This window comes from Crocodylus porosus, unplaced genomic scaffold (genome assembly GCF_001723895.1).
Source record: "Crocodylus porosus isolate Cpor-Errol unplaced genomic scaffold, CroPor_comp1, whole genome shotgun sequence".
In the NCBI taxonomy this organism is placed as follows: domain Eukaryota; kingdom Metazoa; phylum Chordata; order Crocodylia; family Crocodylidae; genus Crocodylus; species Crocodylus porosus.
This window is the reverse complement of record NW_017728931.1, coordinates 36,539,508-36,559,464: the sequence shown is the minus strand read 5'-3', so window position 1 is coordinate 36,559,464 and position 19,957 is coordinate 36,539,508. Positions and strand designations below refer to the sequence as shown.

Below are 19,957 nucleotides of genomic sequence, written 5' to 3'. Positions count from 1 at the left end.
GACCCCCTGGGATGAGAACATCCCAGAGCAGCAGCTGCCACACTGCCACATGTGGCATGGATACTCACAGGTTTTCCGTGGTGTTGAACAGCAGCAAGGAGCTAAGGGAGCTGATGTTCCTGGGGAGGCTGCCAAGGCCTTCTTCTGCATCATCCTCCTGGTACACTGTGGTGCTTGCACACACTGGGAAGTACTTCAGCTTCTCCTGCAAAAGAACAGAGACCACTTGTCAAAGCATGACCCTGGAATGGCTCAGCTCCCAAGCCACATGCTGTGGCTGTCATTTCAAGTCACTGCTGGCCACCCCCAAAACTCCATGGCCTACCGGTAGGCTGGTGGGATGGATGGAGTGACTCTGTGGGCCAGATCCTGCCCATAGGCTGTGTGCATGTGACATCTCTACACTACACCATTCTCTACAGCCCTTCCTGCCAGGGCAGTAGTGGTGCATCTCCATGTTGCTGGTGTGACGACACCAATATGTAACAGAGACTCTCTCCGTCACTGCCCTATCAGTCCTACTGCCTTCACCGGCCTTGGTTGGGAATGGGGGGAGGAAAGCATGCTGAAGCCAGGTGAGGGAGCAGGCAGGGGAAGGAGCAGGCTGGGAAGAGCCTGTGCCAGATGGTTTTGCAAAGCCTGAGGGATTTGCAGGAGTTTTCAACTCTAATGAACCGAAATCTTCTCTCTCTCAGCTCTAAAGCTTCATGTATAATATATAAAACTCCTGATACAGAGGGAGTTATTTCATCTGAACTTTTACAGCATGCACTCTGCCAGCCAGCCCAGATCAGACAAGCAAGCCCCCTACCCTGGCAGCAGCCTGCACTCAATGCGACAAATGCAATGGCCCCATGATGGACTGAACTCTGCTGGGCACACCACAGAGACAAGATACAGAGAGAAGATGCTTCCTAAACCCACGGGGGACCATTTGGAGGCAGTGCCACCTACCAGGCCAAACACTTCTCCCATGTCTAGTTCCAACTCCTCTCCTTGGCCAGCTCATTCAACTCCTGTGTCAGTTTCTCCCGTCTGAAATGAGCTAACCCTTTTCTCATGGGGTAGGGAAATCCTCACACTGGAAAGGAACTGTTCATTCATCTAGTTATTCTGTCAGATTAAAGTTTTGACCAGTGGGGAAAAAAAAGTGACCAGCAGTGACAATGTTCAATTTCCCCCTCCCCACACAATGTTCAATTTTCCTGAAACATCCCCACCCACCCCACAATCACACTCTTTGCTCCCTTGTTGAACCCTCTCAGTGACACAATCAATTATGCTTCCAAGATTAAGATTCAATGCCAGGTTTGCAGAAATGATTTACATCTGCAATCATGGTCTGTATGTAATGAAGTTTCAGGCCTGATATTTGGTGGCCACAAATGCTGGGAAATGGCTTTCTCAGCTCTGTTAGTTAGTTAAGAGTTGAAGGTTAAGGATGCTCTGAAGTTGTAAAGTGCCTAAAGAACAAGCCTCCTACGTTATAGATTTTATTTCTTTTTTGGAGTTATGACTTATGGAATACACACAGCACCCACTGAAATAAACATCTGGCATTTTGGCATCAGCAGCATAGAAACAATCTGAAATTGATTTAGTGACTACAGAAGTAGGGAGTCAAGAGAGTCAGAAATAAAGGTCCTTTTGCACATTAATATTCATTGCCTAATGTTTAATTTTTAAGCATCATGGAGTACTGATGTCTTTGCTAGAATTGCTCTCATCTATTCTCAACCCTCAAGCCACGTATTTTTTTTTAAATTCTCTTTGCAACTTTCAATTAGCACTGGAAGCATGTGTCACTTTTGGGTGGAGTGAGAAATCAACCATTACTCACATTTACTTTTTAAAAGCTAATCTTCTAAGGCAGTTATAAAAATCCTAAGCATAACTATTTCCCTCCAGTATGAGGCTTTCTATAGTTCTCTTATTTTTTTGCTACCTGAAATAACTGCAAATGGCATTCCTTATGCAACTCCTAATCCTGTCTTGAAATCGATATCATCAGCTGCCTCAGCAATATCTTGCCACTGAGAGTTCCACTAGTTAAACCATGCAAGGTGTAAAAATGGGTTTCCTTGCAACCATTTGAAAGCCCTAATTTCACATCCTCAGTATACTGAAAATCAACTGAAGTCAAAAGGCACCCAGCACCCATCAGAATAGGCTCTTCAGCACCTGGACGAATCAGTTCTTTAAATCTGTCATTTCTTTTATTCTCTCAACAGCCACAGGCTAAAATATATTTTAACACATGGTAAGACTTCATTTGTCACCCTCCAATTACCAAGTTTCATTAATATCATCTATTCAGAAACACTTTAGGGAGTCTAAATAATTTTGATATGAGAGAGAAAGAGAAAGAAACCAAGGTAACATTGAAGTTGCTAAGTCAAGCACTTAAAAGGTCAGAAATGTCAACAAGTTTGTTCAGTCTGCCTGGCATGTCCATCCTGTGCACTGAATGAGGACCAAGTGTTACAGAAAACAAGCAGCACAGAGGAGAAAATGAAGCTACTAGAGAGAGCTGTCAAGGGCAGCAAGGAAGCAGCTGCCATCACAGCTGAACATACCTAAAGAGTCACAGGGAAATAAAGCCCATTGGAAGTGGCAAGTGGCACGGGTGATGGGTGCCTCCTGAGTCTGGGGGGGCACCAGATTGCCAAAAGGGGGAGGGGGTGTCCCCAGTAGCCGATCACCAGAGTCCAGTGTGGCACGGATAGTTTCGCAGCTGGTGCTTCCAGCAGTGCATGGCTGATCTCAGGGGGTGCACATGTATCCGTGTGCACCCCCTACACACTGCCAATGGCAAGTGTGTACTGCAAACAGGGAGCGCTCCTCCCCAGTTCAAGTGGGACATGCCCTCTTCACTTGGGCCTACAGTAGTCTCAGGATTAAGCATGGGAGAGATGGAGGGAAAAGAAATCAAGCCTGTTCCTTATCAAGAAACCACTCTCTAGAGCAGTGGTCTCCAAAGTGGGGTGCACGCACCCCAGGGGGTGCGCAAGATGATCCATTGGGGTACAGGAAGAAAATACTAGAACTTCTATTTCTATTTCTATAAATATACATATATTGGGGGTGCGTGCTCAAAAATTTTTTACTGATAGGGGTGCATGATCAAAAACATTTGGAGACCACTGCTCTAGAGAGTGCTCTCTGACAGGAGGCCTGGCTGCCAGCCTGACTCAAGCAGCCTGCTTTGGCGAGCAATGTTCCCTCTAGGGTTTAGTGATCTGGGAGCAATCCTGGCTGGGAGTGTGTGGGTATCTCAGTGTGCCCACCCCTTCCCCCTCCTGCAGCAGCCTGTGGCCGGTAGGCGAGCGGCCAGATGCGAAGCCAGTGGCAGCGGCACGGGGAGTGTTGGTGCCCCCTTGCTACGGCACTGGGCGTCCCCCCACCCCCAGGCTGGCACCTGGGGGCCCTGGCCCTCTACTGCCCCCCACCCTCCCATCGGTACGCCACTTTGTGTGTGGCATTAAAAAGTTATTGCGTGGCAGCGCACACTTGCAGCTTAGAGGGAATGCTGTTGACAAGCCATTGATAGGTCCCAGGCAAACACCTTCAAAACTACAATACGGGTCTACGTTTGTAAGTTCAGCTGCTTCAGCAGCTGTCCTCACAGGCAGCAGCTTTGCTTCCCTAGTCTCTCTGAAATATTCATGCAGCTTCACTAGGAGAGGCTTCAGTTCCATTAAAATCCAGGAAGCCTTACAGCACTGAATTATTCAGGGGCAGTATTCATTTTGGGCCAAGATGGAGGAAGGAGAAGAGAGAAGCTGTTGTTACCCCCCTCCCTCAACCAGACGGAGACACCACAATTCCCAGCATCATGCATGTGGTACGTTCCCCAGCAGCTACTTATCCAGGCTTAGCCTTTACGAGCATGGTTGCTTTGCATTACAGGAGGGCCTGAAGCCCCCTGATGAAGCTGAGGTTCCTATTATGATGGTGATGCACAAACACATAGTGAGAGAGTGTGAAAAGCTTAGAGAGTCTTAACAGCCACACGTATGAAGCACAACAAGGGCACAGAAGTGATGGCAATACACCTGAGGTCACTGAACAAAGCCAGTGGGCAAACTGGAAACAGAACCCACATCTCCTGGTGTCCAGTCCAGCATCCTCATTACTAGACCATGCTGCCACTCTGGAGAAGAAACCCCCTCCCCCTTACAACACACAGTACACTTGGCCCCTTTCCTTTTCACAAACAAGGAATGAAGGACAAAGACCTATGACCTGATAAAGCACTTCTGGAAGGACCCTATGTCCTCCCTCATCAGATTCCAGCTGTCCCGACTCCTTCCTGCATCACAAGAGAACCAGCAGTAACTGCTCTTGGCTCGTCACCTACTACAGGAGAAAACCCCTACAACATGCACTGAGAGGAAATGAAAACATAGGCTGCAAGGTGAGTAACGCGATCCCACTCTGAACTCCAGAGACCTGAAAAGGAAACCCAACACGCAGGCTTCTGTTGAATCTACCCATCCACAGCTGAGGAGCCAGGGAAGTTTTTCACATGTACCCATCAATTTGCATTTGTGGGGTGGGGAGCAGAACAGACTAGATATCTAGGTTTGTTCCTACCTCCCAAAGGCTCAGCCATTTTATCCTATAGCCTCATATGCCATCAGCCAGAGACTTCAATCCCCCTGAGCCGCCTCCCCTGCAGACCCACTTGCCTATCGGCCCTATCCCCGAGTCTCTTACCTGCAGGCACTTCTCATCCAGCACTCTGTGCTTGCTCTGAACCTTGTGTTTCTGCCCTTTCTGCTTGGCTGGATCCTCTGCACCAGCAAAAATAGAGCTGTATTCCTGTAGCCGCTCTGGAGCAGGGTACTTGGCACTGGAAAACACCTGTGGGGAAAAACCAATAGCAGAGTAAGACTGTATCCAGAAATATATGTCCATGCATACACCCCCCCCACCCATCATAGTAGAGCTGAATGGAAGCAATGAGACACCACTCACAGCTCCTGTGCTAAGTGGTATGGGGAGCCTTATTTTCCAGGTACTCAAACCCAAAGGTAGCCTCTCTGTGGACACAGGCAGAGCCAGCCACATTCATACGGGTTCTATATCGGGGCGGGCAATTATTTTGGGCAGAGGGCCACTTCGTCACTTATTCATCAAAGGAATGAGCAGGGCTTGAAGACAAGACACTGCAGCTGTCACCCCATCCAAGTGAGAAAGATGTAAAGGATGAAGGGTAACGGAGACAAAGCAGGAGGGGAACTCAACACAGAGGGGGCAGCAGTTACTACAGAATGAGCCCTTCCCTTTCAGGACTAGGGCTGTGCATAGGGCCTGGGGTCTGGGAGAATAGTGGAACGACCGTGTTAAGTGGCGGGCAAAACCACAGATCTCATCCAGTAATCAGGCCTGACAAAGTGGATGGACTGTGACTAGAGAAACTAGGGGTGTGACGTGTCTATCCTGCTACTGAATTCCCATTGAGAGGGAAGCCAGCCTGCAAAGACTGACTAAAAACAGCATTTCATACCTTAATAGCCTTCTTGCTGCCCTTTATCTTCTCAATTTTAGCCTGAGCAAGTGTGACTCTCTCACCAATTGCCTGCAGCTGCGTCCGGCTGGCCTCCACCCTCTGGGAGATCCTGAGGGGTAAACACATTCCCCCCCAGGGTAAGAATTGAGGTCCTAGGATTCTTCTGCAAAAGCAAGCACCCCACATACCCCATAGAGAAAGATAGCTGCTGCCTCTTTTGGTGAGGTAAAGTTAGTGCTGGCAAAATAACATGGCTCCAGCACCTGAGAGATTGAAGCACTCCTATTACCTGCAAACAGTTTGGGGAAGGGCAGTGGCAGTGCAGCCCTCTCTCACCATGCTGGACCCAGATGGAAATAAGCTGGGGGAAGTGGGAAGACTGCAGCTCTGAGAATCCTGGGCCTCCTGGCGGAGACTGCCATCAAAAAGGCCCATCAGTACCAACTCCTGAAGTGGATCAGTACTAAAAGCCTTTAGTAAAGGTTCCCCTCAGCATGGCAGAGTGAACACAGTCCTGGACTGGGACTCTATATACAAATATATGGAAGTATGTAATATAGATAAGTACTACCTAGGAATTGCCAGTCTGCTTACTATCACTCTAGCAGGTCTTCTCCAAATCCTTCTCTGAATAGTGCAAACTTTTTCTTCTCCCTCTAGCGGCACAAAAATACTCATATTTATGTTTTCCCAGTTGGATCTGTATTTCTACCTTATTCTGTTTGATATAGGGATAACCAGAACTGAATACAATATGAAACTGCATTTCTCGGGATTGTTCCTCACCCTCTTTATTTTTAATACACCCTGCACCATGTACTAACTTTGAGTATGAGACTGTTCTCCATGATTCCCTTCCCAACCTCCTCTGTCTCCACTTCCTGGTTCCAGATAATTTATACATGGACAGGTTCTCAAATTATTTCAGGTTGTTCTTTTCCACATGCATTACCTATCATTTATCTACAGTGAATTTCATCTGTCCTAGCACTGCCCAGTTGTGTTGCTTTGTTAGGTCCTTCAGAAGCACTTGGCAGTCTCTAACTCATCGCTAACCTCTACATTCGAATCACCTGCACATTTTTGCCTCCTCACCTCTTGCAGATCCTTAATAATAACTATATTGATTGACACTACTCCTAGGGCAGGTCCTGGGGGCACTTAGCTATTAACTTCCTTCGATGCTGAAAATTGACCATTTATTCCTGCTTTGCTTTTCTCCCTCAGCCCATGACACAACTTTATCTTTCACCAGTGATTACTTAGCTTCCTTCGCAGCCTCCCGAGGGAAACTTTGTCAAAGGCTTTTTGAAAGTCCCAATATAAGCTTATCGATTCTCTTTTAGCCACTATTCTGTTAACAGCCACACAACTCCCAGGCTGAAGAGGCAGAAAGTCTTCTCACAGATGCTGGGCTGCTGTGTGCACAAAACAGCTGGCTGCTCAAATTTAGAACTTGGGTCAGCAGTCCTCTCTCTCTTCGCTCCCCTCCAACTATGCTCACTATCCTCATTTTATCTTCTGGTCCATTCAGTCATCCCCTCCTCTCCCCACTTCATCACCACTCCTTCCTGGGGGGGGAGAAGAGAGAGAGAGAGAGAGAGAGAGAAAGAGAGAGATTTTCCCCTTTTCTCCCACCCCAGCTTTTTCCTCACTGTCTGTGTGAAAAAAGAAGCTCAGACCTCCTTCCCCCACCAAATAAAGCTGTGGGAAGGGGCACCCTTGGACACCTCAGCAAAAAGCAACTGGGGTAGAGGGAGGAAAGAGGAAACAGCCACCAGACAAGAAGTTGTGGGGTTATGCGCTTGGACTCCAAAGATTTTCATTTCATCTCTGCTCTACTACACACTTCTTGCATGGGCCTAGGAGAGCCCCCGGTATTGCCGTAGGATGGAGGCAATAGCCCACTGCCTCCATTTTATCCCCTGTGAGGATAAAAACATTTACAGTTGTGAGGGGTACAGCTACTACAGTGATGAGAGCCAGCCTTGGAGCATTATCCCCTGCCATTCCAACTGGCTCCTTGCACAGCTTTGCAGTATGCCGAGACAAGGGCATGGCTTAAGCAGAGGTTCCTCAGTCAGATGAGAATATGGTTCAGCTTCTACTAGCCTGGGCTGTATCCTAAGCAACAGTATCCCTATCCCAATCCCAATCCCAAGGGACAGCCAGCTCACCAGCTTCCCATTGCTTCTAGAGTGTTTAGGAAGGGGGATTAGTCCTTTTCCAAACAGTTTGCATATTATAACTTATAAGAAGATAATACAGTGGTGGCTGGGGAGGAGAGAAATGGAAGAGAGAAATAAAGCATAGCAGTGTCCCAGCCCTTTATACTCAAAACATCACTGCACCAAAATATGTGGTTTGCTTTGTCAGAATTGTCATCATAAGTGATCAGAGTCTCCAGCTTGCATCCATCCAGAAAGACTGCATCTCCAACCAGATAACAGTCCCTGAATACCACCCTGAGAAGTCATTCAGTACCAAGTCAGATAGCACCCCCTTCCCCTCCAACTCTGAAACACCAGTATAATTCCCTGCAGTCCCCTGCATTGTCCTTTATGATCTCCCATGCCAGGATTCACTAGGCCTAATCCTGCTGAGCTTGGGGAGGTGGGGCTGACAAAAATCTTGGCCAGGAGGTTGGTATGGCTGTAGCATATATCACAGGAACTGTGCACACTGTCCCCAAGAATTAATCTAGTTGTTGCTGACCAAGGTAGCTAAAAAATGATTAAGCCACCTCAATCCTACTAATCCACTGAACTCCACCACATGCACAGGGATCTAAAAATACATGACAGTGTTATGCACATATAATTCAAGTCATGTTTGTATACATTAATTTAAAGAGATGCTACAGCTATTTACTAAAGAATACATTAAAGTGCACTCTGGAAGCTTCAGCATTTTGACTGCAGTGGATACATAAGCTTCCTTCAAGGGGACAGCTGTGTGCCCATAAAGGCAGGAAGCATGACGCCAGGATAGAGAGGTTCTTTCCCACTGATTTCAGGGGCCAAAGCACTCTACCCCCAGTGCTGTTAGGTGAGGTGCTTCCCTGTATTTAACATAGAAGCACGAGCAGGCCCTGCTTATTTAAAGGCAAACTGGGGCCTAGGATTGCAACAACGGCACACCAGCTGCAGAAAAATCCCTACACCCTAAGCCGCTGACCATGCTTTGAGTATTGGAATGGGATGCACCCAGTTTATTAGCCACTGCTCTGTTATCTTGCTTTCAGTGCTCCTATCTGCTTGAGAAGCTTTCTTGGGCAGATTCAGTGTGACTTTGAAGTCCAAGGGAGACCCACACTGGCAGTGACACCTTTTTCAGCCCACAAAGAGGGAGCACACATGCTAAAGGGACAAGTAAGGCTGGTATCAGAGTGGGGTGCATGAACACAGTACCTACTTTCATATACAGATCCTGGATGCTGTCAGCCTAAGGGAACAGAGCCAGAATAATGCCCCCCTCCCCACTTCCTCCGTACTGTGGTGGATTAAGCTTCTCTAGTGGATTATTTTAATTCTGTATTTAGAATCCAAAGAGATTTTAAACACACTTTCAACTGCTTCAGTTCTCCCCTTCACTCTGTTCCACCATGAAAGTAGCTCTATACCTCTGACCACTGCAGATCTCATCCATTCCAACTTCCCCCCCTTCCAGCTCTTCTCCATCAGAAGTGAATCTCTTGCTGCAGTTCCACTGGTTCTCAGGATTGTACCAGCCCCATCTCAATGATTCCTAGCCCTACCTCTTCTGTTTGCTGGCAGCCAATGGGCCAGATGCCACAGCAGCACTTTCTCCTACCTCTTTGAACCTCCTCCAGCATCATTTACCCATGCAAATCCTTCCTGGAAGATCCTCCATGCTGCATATATTCTTTCAAATCATTTTTACTTCCAGATACCTTACCCCATAATAGAAGCAGCAGTCACTGCTCCACGCCGACATGGGACTTGACATACCAACTCATCTCATTGAGAATCAACAAAATCCTACGCTTCTTTGAAGGAGTTTCCAACAGGGACAATCATGCCTACCCTAGAACCCAAAACCTGTGTGACATATATAGTCTAATTTGGTTGGGATAAGAGATGGAGGAAGGTGCTTCTGACAAGTGTGTATTAAGCTTGAGAACCAGAATCGGCAGAACTGCCAACTTTCAAGACTCAACCACTAGCAAAGCAGCCTGAGTTAAATCCAATTTAGGTTAAATTACATGTGGGATGGGTCAAACCAGAGAAAGGTTATTTACAGTGAGTCTGTCTGGGACCTGCACCACCTAAAGATGGGGAGTAGGGACCAAAATAGGGGAAGAGGTTAGATATATGCTGAGGCATATCAGAAATGCAAAGGCTGTGAGTAGACCTCCCTGGAATACCAAGCAACTCCAATTTCATGTCTGAAGTACAAAAGTAAGCGATCAGCCAAGGAGAAAGAACATTACAGAGTGGAATGAGAAATGAGGTCACACAGGAGGATAAAGCAGCTGAAGTATTAAATGACTTTTCTCTAAAAAACACACTGTATATACAAGGGGAAAGTCAGCCTTCTGGCTCGCTCTCAGGTGAGACTCCAGCCTTAGGCTGGGGCCCAGAGCTGTGTGGAGCAGACAGAGATACTCACATTATTATACTCATCTGCTAAGCACATTGTCAAGCGTGCACTGTAATCCCTTGGGTGGTTTTTAAGGTGATCCAGAATTTAGTTTAATAAGCTAAACGTAATGATGTGGCTATGGAGAGGTCCTGCTTAAATTCCCCTTCATAGCTGGGGTCAAGGGGTTAGAGCTGGAGATAGGAGTGGCTCCTGGTTCAGTACATCTTGGATTTTATAGCAGCTCTGGGACTTTAGAGGCGGCTTGAAAGGGCAACCAGAGAGGAAAGCATGCTCCCTACAGCAGATCCATGGAAGAGTAACTGAAACAAAATGCTGCTTCCCTGGCCAACATACAGTATGGGATTCTATCTTGACAAAGCCTGTGTCCAAGATATTGTAGCCTTACAGCAGTAAAAAGTAGACTGGGGGCACAAGGCCTGTGCATAGGTCTAGCAAAACCCAAATCTCTTGCCAGGGATTCCAGCTGCTGGGAACACCTGTGCTGGGATATCCAAGTTACCAATCAAAAAGAAGCCAGCTCTGTTACACTGGCAACTTGGGGAAGTATTTTAAAAGCTAATGAAAGAAAGTGAATGGGTTGAAGGGGTCACCATCAGTGACCCGCTCCTTCTGCTGGCTTAACCCATAAAATATCAACTTTTGCAAGTCTGTTGGCCAGTACTGAGCATTTCAACATGTAGTCTTGAAAGGGAATATATGAACAGTCCCAGCCTTCATCATTCCCCAAAGCTGCTAAAACAGTAGACACATCAACAGGTGGGGACTTGGGTTTTAGTGCTGGCTTCTGTCAGTCCAGTGCACTATGGAAGCTGAGATTGCTAGCCAGCAGACTTAGGTTTGAAATGCCTAGCTAATAGGACCTTGCATTTATGCAGTGTTATGCAACATTCAGGGATCAGAGAGTTCTTTAAAGGAGCTTTACTGTAAGGGGTGGTGTTAGGGATCACTCCTCTTTTACAGACTTGTAGGTCAGCATAGAGGCTACACAGTAATCACAAGCAGAATTAGGATAAGATTTCCAGTTCTAGCCACCTAGACTTTGCCACACAACCCACCCTGCCTCAGAAGAGAGGTGGAAAGAGCAAGAGCAAAAAGTTACAAATACATTTGCAATTTATGGCTGTTCAGGGAAGCATTCAAAGTCCATTAACTCTGCCAATTCCTTTCAAAAGGTTTAAAGGCAGAGAGTACAAGTGGAAGTTTTCACCAGGAAGCCAAATAAGTTAAATCACTCAGTCAAAGAAAAAAAGATCAACTTGTTTGCCTTTTGCTCTGCTTCTCCTTCACATTTAAGCAGCTCCTTAAAGTCTTATTTCATGTCTGAGTAAGTATAATCAGAAACTGTCATCTAGCACCATCCTTGACAGAAAGAAATCCCAAGTGAGATAATGTAATCAGCATTCCTTCCTCCATTAAGGGCCTGGTTATTATCCTAATTAATGTTTATCACACTTTGATTACTCCTTGAGCCTGATTTGCAGGTGTCTAAGTGTTCGCCTATACAGTCCCGCTTCTGTGGATGCCAAACTGCCTCTCAGATTGAGAGAGTGCAGAGCTCTCTGAATTCTGTCAGGTTGTGCACAGTGCGATAGTGTGCACGTCCTGTTCTGCAGGGCATCTTCTCATGCTCAGCAACAGTTCCTCTTTGCCTTTGAGCCTCTGCTTTCAATAGCAGAACCACTGCTATTCTGTCCTCTCCCCGTCCTCTGGCTCTCCACACTGAGGATCTTCTCTGCTTAAATCTTAACCCAAAAAACTAGCAACCATACTTCAAGGATGCAATCAGGATGCCATTACAACCTTTACATCTGCCTCTCACCACTGGCTGGCCAGGCACTATCAGCAGAGTTTTAAGAAAAATTTCAAAATGTATTAAGATTTATTCTTCATCTGCAACAGGTTGACAAGAGATAAAACTGACAATATTCTTTTAGATCATATCCAGCTCAAATGCCCTGGTCTTTCTGGGCAAACTCTATCAACTTACAATTCCAGGTGCAAGGTACCACAATAAACTTTGCAAGCAACCTCTTTGCTCAGGACTGTCCACATCTTTGTTTCTCTGTTTTAATAGTTTCCTTTGTGTGTCTTTTTTTTTAGAACCCTGACATAAAATCATGTTTCAGTAATTTTCTCTGCAATACCTACACCTCCCCTGCCCCGTCTCTCCCCAAAGCCCTGCTTCTCCAGGTTGAATGGCAGTCAATAAATATGAAAGGCAAGGATTTTTGGGCAATAATCAATTGCATGGTTAGGATAAAGTTAGACAAGCTTTTGAATGCAAGGCATATTTCATCAGGTCAAAACCTAACTTTATCCCAACCATGGAGTTGGTCCAATTAAATAAAATCACCCAAGAAATCCCTGCCTCTCACATAATTCCTGGACCATCATGGATACACTACTAGTCAATATTTTAGATAGGAATAAGATCTTATATAGGCTCATTTGTTCCCTTATCACCTCTTTCAAGCTGATTTTCTCTGAAGTAAGGTACCTGCCTTCCCTGCAGAAGTCCTCAAGATGCCTTCTTACCAATTAACTCTTTTATCCTTTAATAGTCCCTCACCTACTAAATAAGCATATGATCAAACAGCATTTTCTCTGCATGTTATTGGAAACTGCTGAATGTTTTTCACTCACTGGAATCTAATCCATAAAATACAATGTTTGAGTTTCTATAAACCTAACAGAAGGCAGAATATTAGATTCACTAAATAAGAAATGTATATCAAGAACAAGCTTTCATGAACTCAGTGACTGATGAACTAATGAAGTTCATGAAAGCCTGTGCGCTTGCTCACTCTCTCTGATTTAGTTAGTCTGTAAGGTCTCTTCTACATGTTACAGGTATTGCACAATTAACTGGTTAATTGTGCAATTGCCTTGAGACCAGCTACAGGTGCAAAGTACTTCTCACATGATAAAAAGCTCCAAACAGCTAGAAAGACAGACCTCCAAAATATGTACTAACTTTATAGCTGAATAACAAGCTTTAATTTGCACATATAGCAGGGTCCCCGTGGCTGGGAGCCCCATTAGCTGTGGGCTACCAGGATTCTCAGCAGCTACAGACTCTAGGTCTCAGCAGCACCCTGCAGCTGCCAGATGCCACTATGTCAGAGCTGCAGACTCTGGGTCCTTACAGTGACCCAGAGCCAGCTGGGTCCCAGCATCCAAAGAGCAGGCATGAAATGAAACCCCCAGGGTAGGGAGATGGCAGCTGTGGCACTCTTCCCATCCTGGTGACTTCACACACCCCAAGACAGGGAGATAGCTGCAGCAGCCATCTCCCCACCCTGGGGGTTTCATGCACCCCTGAGGCAGGGAGTGCTGTAGCTGCATCTCCCTGCTGCAGGGGTACATGAGGTGCCCAGGGTAGGGCTCCCCCTGCATCAGCAAGCAATAAGGCACAAGTGGATCTAATGTGCGATCCCACAATCATGCTTCCTACCATGCACATGTGGCACGGCAGGAGGCACGTTTCTGTGAATTGCTCAGTAGATCCCATCACGTCTTTACATGGACATGTAGAGAGGGTCTCACTTGCATATCTGCCTGACTTCAGACTAACTCAGCTAAATACCTCTCTGTATAAACTAAGCTATGTAAAATGCCATGCTTACCTTAAACAGAGCTAGACTTGGCTTACTGAGGCATAAAGTCTGAGCAAGAGAAAAGAGCTTGTCCTGTGACAAAGCTGGTAACGTGCCAATAGAGGTAAAAAGCCTTCAGCTTACCATTGGCACAAGGGCTGGCTATCTTCTCCACCTTGCTTTTGTCTTCTTTTAACTTGAAAATTTATTGAGAGCCTTCTCCCTCTCCCCACCAGATCTTCTGAAGGGTCCATCAGGGCTCATAAAATGTCACTCATCCAAGACATTTCAATGCTTGGTGCTGTGTTCATCTCCCTGTGTGATTGCTGCAGTGATTATCTACCTCCCCTCCCCCAAATCCTTACAACTCATCATATCTAAATCTTTTTCTGCTCCTCCCTGCCTATCTTAATTAAATGTTTTTTCTACCAGCTCCTGTTGAGCAATAAATATCCTCCTCACCAACCCATAGTCTCTCTTGCCAACTGATTTTCAAATCTCAAGACTCCTCAGAATTTCTCCTAACCCCAGTAAAGCAAGCAGTACAGTCATGTTCTTCATCCAATAACTCAAGGCTCCAGCCAGCTGAGTTATGAGTTCATCCCTGCTGACAGTTTACTGCTAGTTAAAAAGTCCCCTTGATTAACACCTTCCCTTTTCTCATCTGTGATTCTAATTTCAGTTCCAAGTACTCTTGCAAATTGATCTTCTCTCCCAGTCTGCAGGAATGATCCCCTCTTTTAATGAAGTACATTTTTTTTCTTATTCTCTTTAAATGGAGTTTTCTTCATGTCACAAGTATTTGCTGACATAGACTGCATTCACACCATCTCCCTTAAAAGATCCTAGAATTGGCTCCAAAGAGCAGGAGTCTCACCACTTGAATGGACAGATCTTCTTTCATTATGAATGATGGAAGCAGCACTGTAGCCAACTAGTGATTCACAGCTACCAGTCTGAGAACAGCTCTAGATGGGTAATCTTATTATTGTCCACAAAAAGGAGGGTACCACCTTTTCAAGAAATTTTGTCCCCAGTGAGGCCTCCCAAGTCCAAATGAGGATTTACTCTAGAAAAAATAATTATATGAAAAGCATTACAGGAATCCACCTTGCTTGTACCTAATTGATATCAGAATAAATTTCTTTGGTGCACAATGTATTTCTTCTAAATGGCAGATCCACAAATTCAATTGGGGCACTGACAGCCACACTGATCTCTCTCCTTGTGACTGATCACCATAACAATAAGAGTTCTGCTGGCCAAATTATACCTTCTGTAACAGCCACCCATTCCCACTGACAGCTAATGGAGTAGGTACAAGCATAAATAAGAGCAATATTTTGGCCTGCAAAATCTTTGTACTCGCTAAGCTGCAGCAAGAACAACCTACGTTAATTATGAGAAGCCCTTAATGAGTTTTGCAGGGCTAGAAAACAAGCTTATATTAACCCTCTCCCCCTTCCAGCTAACTTGATGTGGAACCACCAAGACAGATGCTGAACTCAAGGATGCCATATTTAGGAAGTCACTTGTCAAGGAGGAAAGAAACTCATTCTGAAACATGAAGAGAACATAAGTACTTACCACATAACTAGGTGCAGTGCTGAGATGCTAAAGGGATTGACAGTCAAGGCACCAAAGTCCTTGTTCATAGAATCATAGAAAGTTCAGGTTGGAAGGGACTTCAGGTCATCCAGACCAACCCCCTGCTCAAGGCAGGGCCATTCCCAACTAGATCATCCCAGCCAGGGCTTTGTCAAGCTTGATCTTAAAAACCTCCAAGGATGGTGATTCCACCACCTCTCTGGGTTACCTGTTCCAGTGCTTTACTACCCTCCTAGTGAGAATTTTTTCCCTAATATCTAACCTAAACTTCCCTTGCTGCAACGTGAGACCGCTGCTCCTTGTTCTGTCATCTGCCACCACTGAGAACAGTCCAGCTCCATTCTCTTCAGAACCACCCTTCAGGTAGTTACAGGCTGCTATTAAATCCCCCCCACCCAGTCTTCTCTTCTGCATAATAAATAAGCCCTGGGAGATGCAGGACCGGGTGTGGGGCTGCAGCAGTGGCGGCCACATGCAAGCTTCCCCCCACCCCTGCTCCTGGGAGGCAGCACTGCTGCCTCCCAGAAGTTCACACACAGCCACTTACACCACCACCCACTGCCCTGTGTTGTTGACACTCCATGTCCAGTCCCACTTTGTCCCTGGAGCAGCAGCAGTGCGGGTGGTGGGTTGCATGCAAGCTTCCCCGGATGCACCGGGGGGGTGGAGTGGGGGAAGCTTGCATGCAGCTGCCACCACCACCTCCTAGGAGCAAGGGGGGAAGCTTGTCCCACCATCCCCCTTCCAGTACCCCGTGGCACCGCCGCCTCCAAGGAGCAGGGCCGGTGGGGGGGGGACGACAGTGAGGCCACCTGGCCTCACCCTCCTGCTCTGTCCCTGCCGTCATGGCGGCACTCCACCGTCCCACTCCGCCCTCTGTGGAACACTCCGATTGGTTATTTCATTAAGCATTGTGATTGGCTGCCGAGTCAACCGATCAGAATGCTGCAAGAGCGTTACAGACAGACACACAGATGGACGAACTAAGCCCTTTATATATATGGAGTATAGCGGCATTTCATTCTAATTGTGGATTTGGGACTTTTTATCAGAGAATTTGCAATTTTTTTTATCAGGGAAAACCAGGATCCCTGCCCATAAGTCATGTGCCTCAGCCCCCTAACTTCCACTACTACTCAGCCTCACAGCACCAGTTACACCATGGGCGGGCAATTATTTTGGGCAGAGGGCCGCTTACTGAGTTTTGGAAAGCCATCGAGGGCCGCATGACAGGCAGCCCAGGGCAGATTAATATTAATTTTCTAAATTTTTTAAGGGCCTTGCAGGCCGGATAGAATGGCCTGGCGGGCCACATCTGGCCCCTGGGCTGCATTTTGCCCGCTCCTGAGGTACACACAGCTGAGTGGTAGCCACACAGAATGGCCCTTTCCTTGCCAGCTCTGTCCCACCTGAGCCGGTCTTGTTCCCATCAAGCATCTCAGCTAGCCAGCTGATTAATGATGCTACAAAAATAAAGTCCTAAAAGTAAAGAAAAACACTATGGGCTTGAATCTGAAAGGATGTACAACTGCAGACAACAACATTATTGATCTTAGATAAATTAGAAATAGAGTACTGTTCTTGAAGACACTGCACTTCCCACACTGAATTACTCCACTAATTTCTAACACATCTTCTACTTACATCCAACACCTCAAAATGTTTCCATTCCCTCCCCCTTCAAACTGACAAGGTGGTACTTTCTCTTCATGAACTGAATCCTTCTCTCTCACTCTGCAGGCATTGTGTTTCCGTCTCATGAAATAAGATTTCTCCTTCCTTATTCTCTGCAAATGGTGTTTTCCTTGTTCTGAGAGAATGTGCTGCCTCCAGAAATGGATTTTTTTTTGCTGCCACTGATTGCATTTACACTCTGGAATCTCAATCCTATCTTGTTTCGAAGCCCATTGACAGCATCACATTTAGTCAAAGGGAAGACCATGGACAGAGAAAGCTTAATCCTTCAGCCAAGTGTAAAGAACAGACCTTTGGCACTCTTCCCCCCACACATACTCCCAATTATGTTGGTGGGAGCCTGCATCACACATTTCAATCCATTCAATGTTATTTTCTAGGCAGTTTCCTCCACACTAAATCCCTGATGGAAGTCACGCCTGTAAAATGAAGCAACTTCTCTGCAACTTCTTCTTTAGGACTGACTGAGCGGATGCAACTCATCCATATGAAGAGAAAGGGACTCAACCACAAGTGTGGGAGTTCAGGGATGGAAGCTGGTAGAGATAAAGCTATGGCCTTGCATAACAACAAAAAAAAAAAGTTACACTAATACATACCAGGAGTGACCAGGAATAATGGTCACAAGCTGGCAGAGGGTAGATTTAGGCTAGACATCAAGAGGTGCTACTTCACGGTCAGGGCGGCTAGGATCTGAAACCAACTTCCGAGAGAAGTGGTGCTGGCTCCTACCCTGGGGGTCTTTAAGAGGAGGCTAAATGTACACCTTGCTGGGGTCGTTTGACCCCAGTACTCTTTCCTGCCATGGCAGGGGGTCGGACTCGATGATCTGCTCAGGTCCCTTCCAACCCTAGAAACTATGAAACTATGTCAGGGAGAGTAGATGTTGGGGCTGGTTCAGGCAATGCTGCTAAACGTATAGAATAGGCTTTTTGGGGGGAAGTGGGGAGGTGTTGAGCAGGGCAGGGCAGCAGAAAAAGGATGTTGGGCAACCGTTGATCCTTCCAAAACATGGTATATGCATGAGAGATCACCCACACCTTCAATGCATATGCCTAGGCAGGAGTTTTGGAGGAGTGGAGGCTGCCCAGACCTTCCATCCCCCCTTTAGACCACTGAGACAGAATACAAAGGCCAGACTGAGTCCAGACATTTGGTGCCCCCATGGCTGTATCTGTATAAGTGTCTAAGACAGATTCTACCACTGAACCACAGGGGACTCCAAAAAAGGGATGTCCTGTATTGCAAACACCAGGTTGAAAAGCAACAAGAGGCTTCTGTCCATTATCCCCCACTCTATTTTCAGGCAGGTTCCCAACTGCCTCCTCTTTCACCCAGCAAGACTCAAGCACTTCTATCACACTGCTGTGAAGAACTGTTTGAGGCAGGACAGGTGGTCACTCAGAATCTTGGTTTTTATTGGGAGAAGAGTTCACACTCAAATTTGAGTTTGTGTGGTGGAAGTTCAGAGGAGGGAGTCCACTAGCATGCATAGCATGTTCCCCAAGCATATCTAGTGGAAGGTCATGGCCTCATCTCCTACCTAATTCTTAGAAGGCAGAAAATGACTGCTACCTATTTGATGCCAATGTTTGGCCCTCCCCAGTCTTATCTTTGATGAAGCAGGAAATGTGTAGCAACCAGTGCCATCAAGGCAGCCCCTCAGCAACCTCCAGCAAGGCTTGAGGTGCCCAATCACATTCTATCGCCAGGTGACAGCTCCTGAGGCAGTAAATAGTTCCTTATGGGCATCCAGGAAGCCTGTGAATGGCTTAATTGCCCAGGGCTGTAGTGGGTAGGACAGGGCGCCAATTAGCAGCAGGGGTATAGTCCTGTACTCCCTCCATCTCGATGGTGGGAAGGCCAGGACCAAACTCTTCCCTGCTCCAGCACTTTGCGGAGGCTGAAGTTCCTGAATAACCTGGCATTGAGCACCTTGTCCACTAGTTGACACTGATGAATGTGAAACAGCCATGGTCCACTGCCATCTACATGACAACCCAGAAAAAGCTCTTTCATTTGATAAAATCCAGGCTGAGGTATGCAGGGAAAAGGGTGGTAAAGTGTGGATCTTGTCAAAGGGCCCACCCACACTGTAGCTCAGGAACCTCATGCAGGCAAAACTTGCTATGACATCCCATGGGTCAGCAAGATGTATAATCAGTGGTATTGTCACTCATGTGGTCACCAGGCACACCTACACAACACCTACCACATTGCTGATCCTGTCATATTTGCCAATGCCAAACTGGTTAACCACAGGACTGGAAGCTTTCACACTGTGATGGCAATGTGCTTTCCCACGGTTCAGGGGCCCCTGATAGTTTGCTATTCAAAGCTGGGGACCAGCTCAGTGAAGATCTTCACACAGGTTGCCTGGGACATAAAGAATTTTATCCACCACTGCTTTTCATCCAAGGTTGCCAGGATGATCTGCTCCCATCAGTTGCTGGTCAACTTCCAGATATGATGCTCTATGGTTTGGAGGTGTTTTGCAGTAGAGGCGCACTGATACATCAGTCCAATATCAGATTAGCACTGATATCAAGAAAATTGTCTATATCAGAAATCAGCCTGATGTGGCTGATAAATGGCCCGTGCATGTGTACAGATGCAGTGCGCTACATAGGCAGTGAGGAGTACAGCTAGGCAACTTGGACAGCTGTGTGCAGCTGGTAAGTCTGTTGTGGTGGAAGGGGAGGAAGGCAGGGGCGCAGATCGAGGCCCCCACAGTGAGGAGGGTGTGCGGCCGGGGCTGGGGCACGGGTAGGCACTGCCCAGCTGGGGTAGGATGGGGCCGCGGCTTGCCCAGGGGGCATGGCTCCTGCCGCTGCGCGTAGCTCATTTGGCAGCTCATCCACTCGTCCAGCAGCTTCCACTGCTGCCCCTGCTGCTCGTCCAGGAAGGGCATGAGGGT

General features: G+C 46.8%; 1 protein-coding gene across 2 annotated transcripts in view; it reads right to left on the bottom strand.

Moving 5' to 3' along the window:
• Positions 1-19,957, bottom strand: part of WASHC1 (WASH complex subunit 1) — a 62,308-nt gene that overhangs the window by 6,733 nt on the left and 35,618 nt on the right. For both annotated transcript variants that reach the window (XM_019544605.1, XM_019544604.1), the window contains 3 exons: positions 5,513-5,624; positions 4,720-4,866; positions 69-205 (listed from right to left, as the gene is read on the bottom strand). In XM_019544605.1, the coding sequence (XP_019400150.1) occupies positions 69-205; positions 4,720-4,866; positions 5,513-5,624 (396 nt within the window). The remainder of the gene's footprint in view (positions 1-68; positions 206-4,719; positions 4,867-5,512; positions 5,625-19,957) is intronic.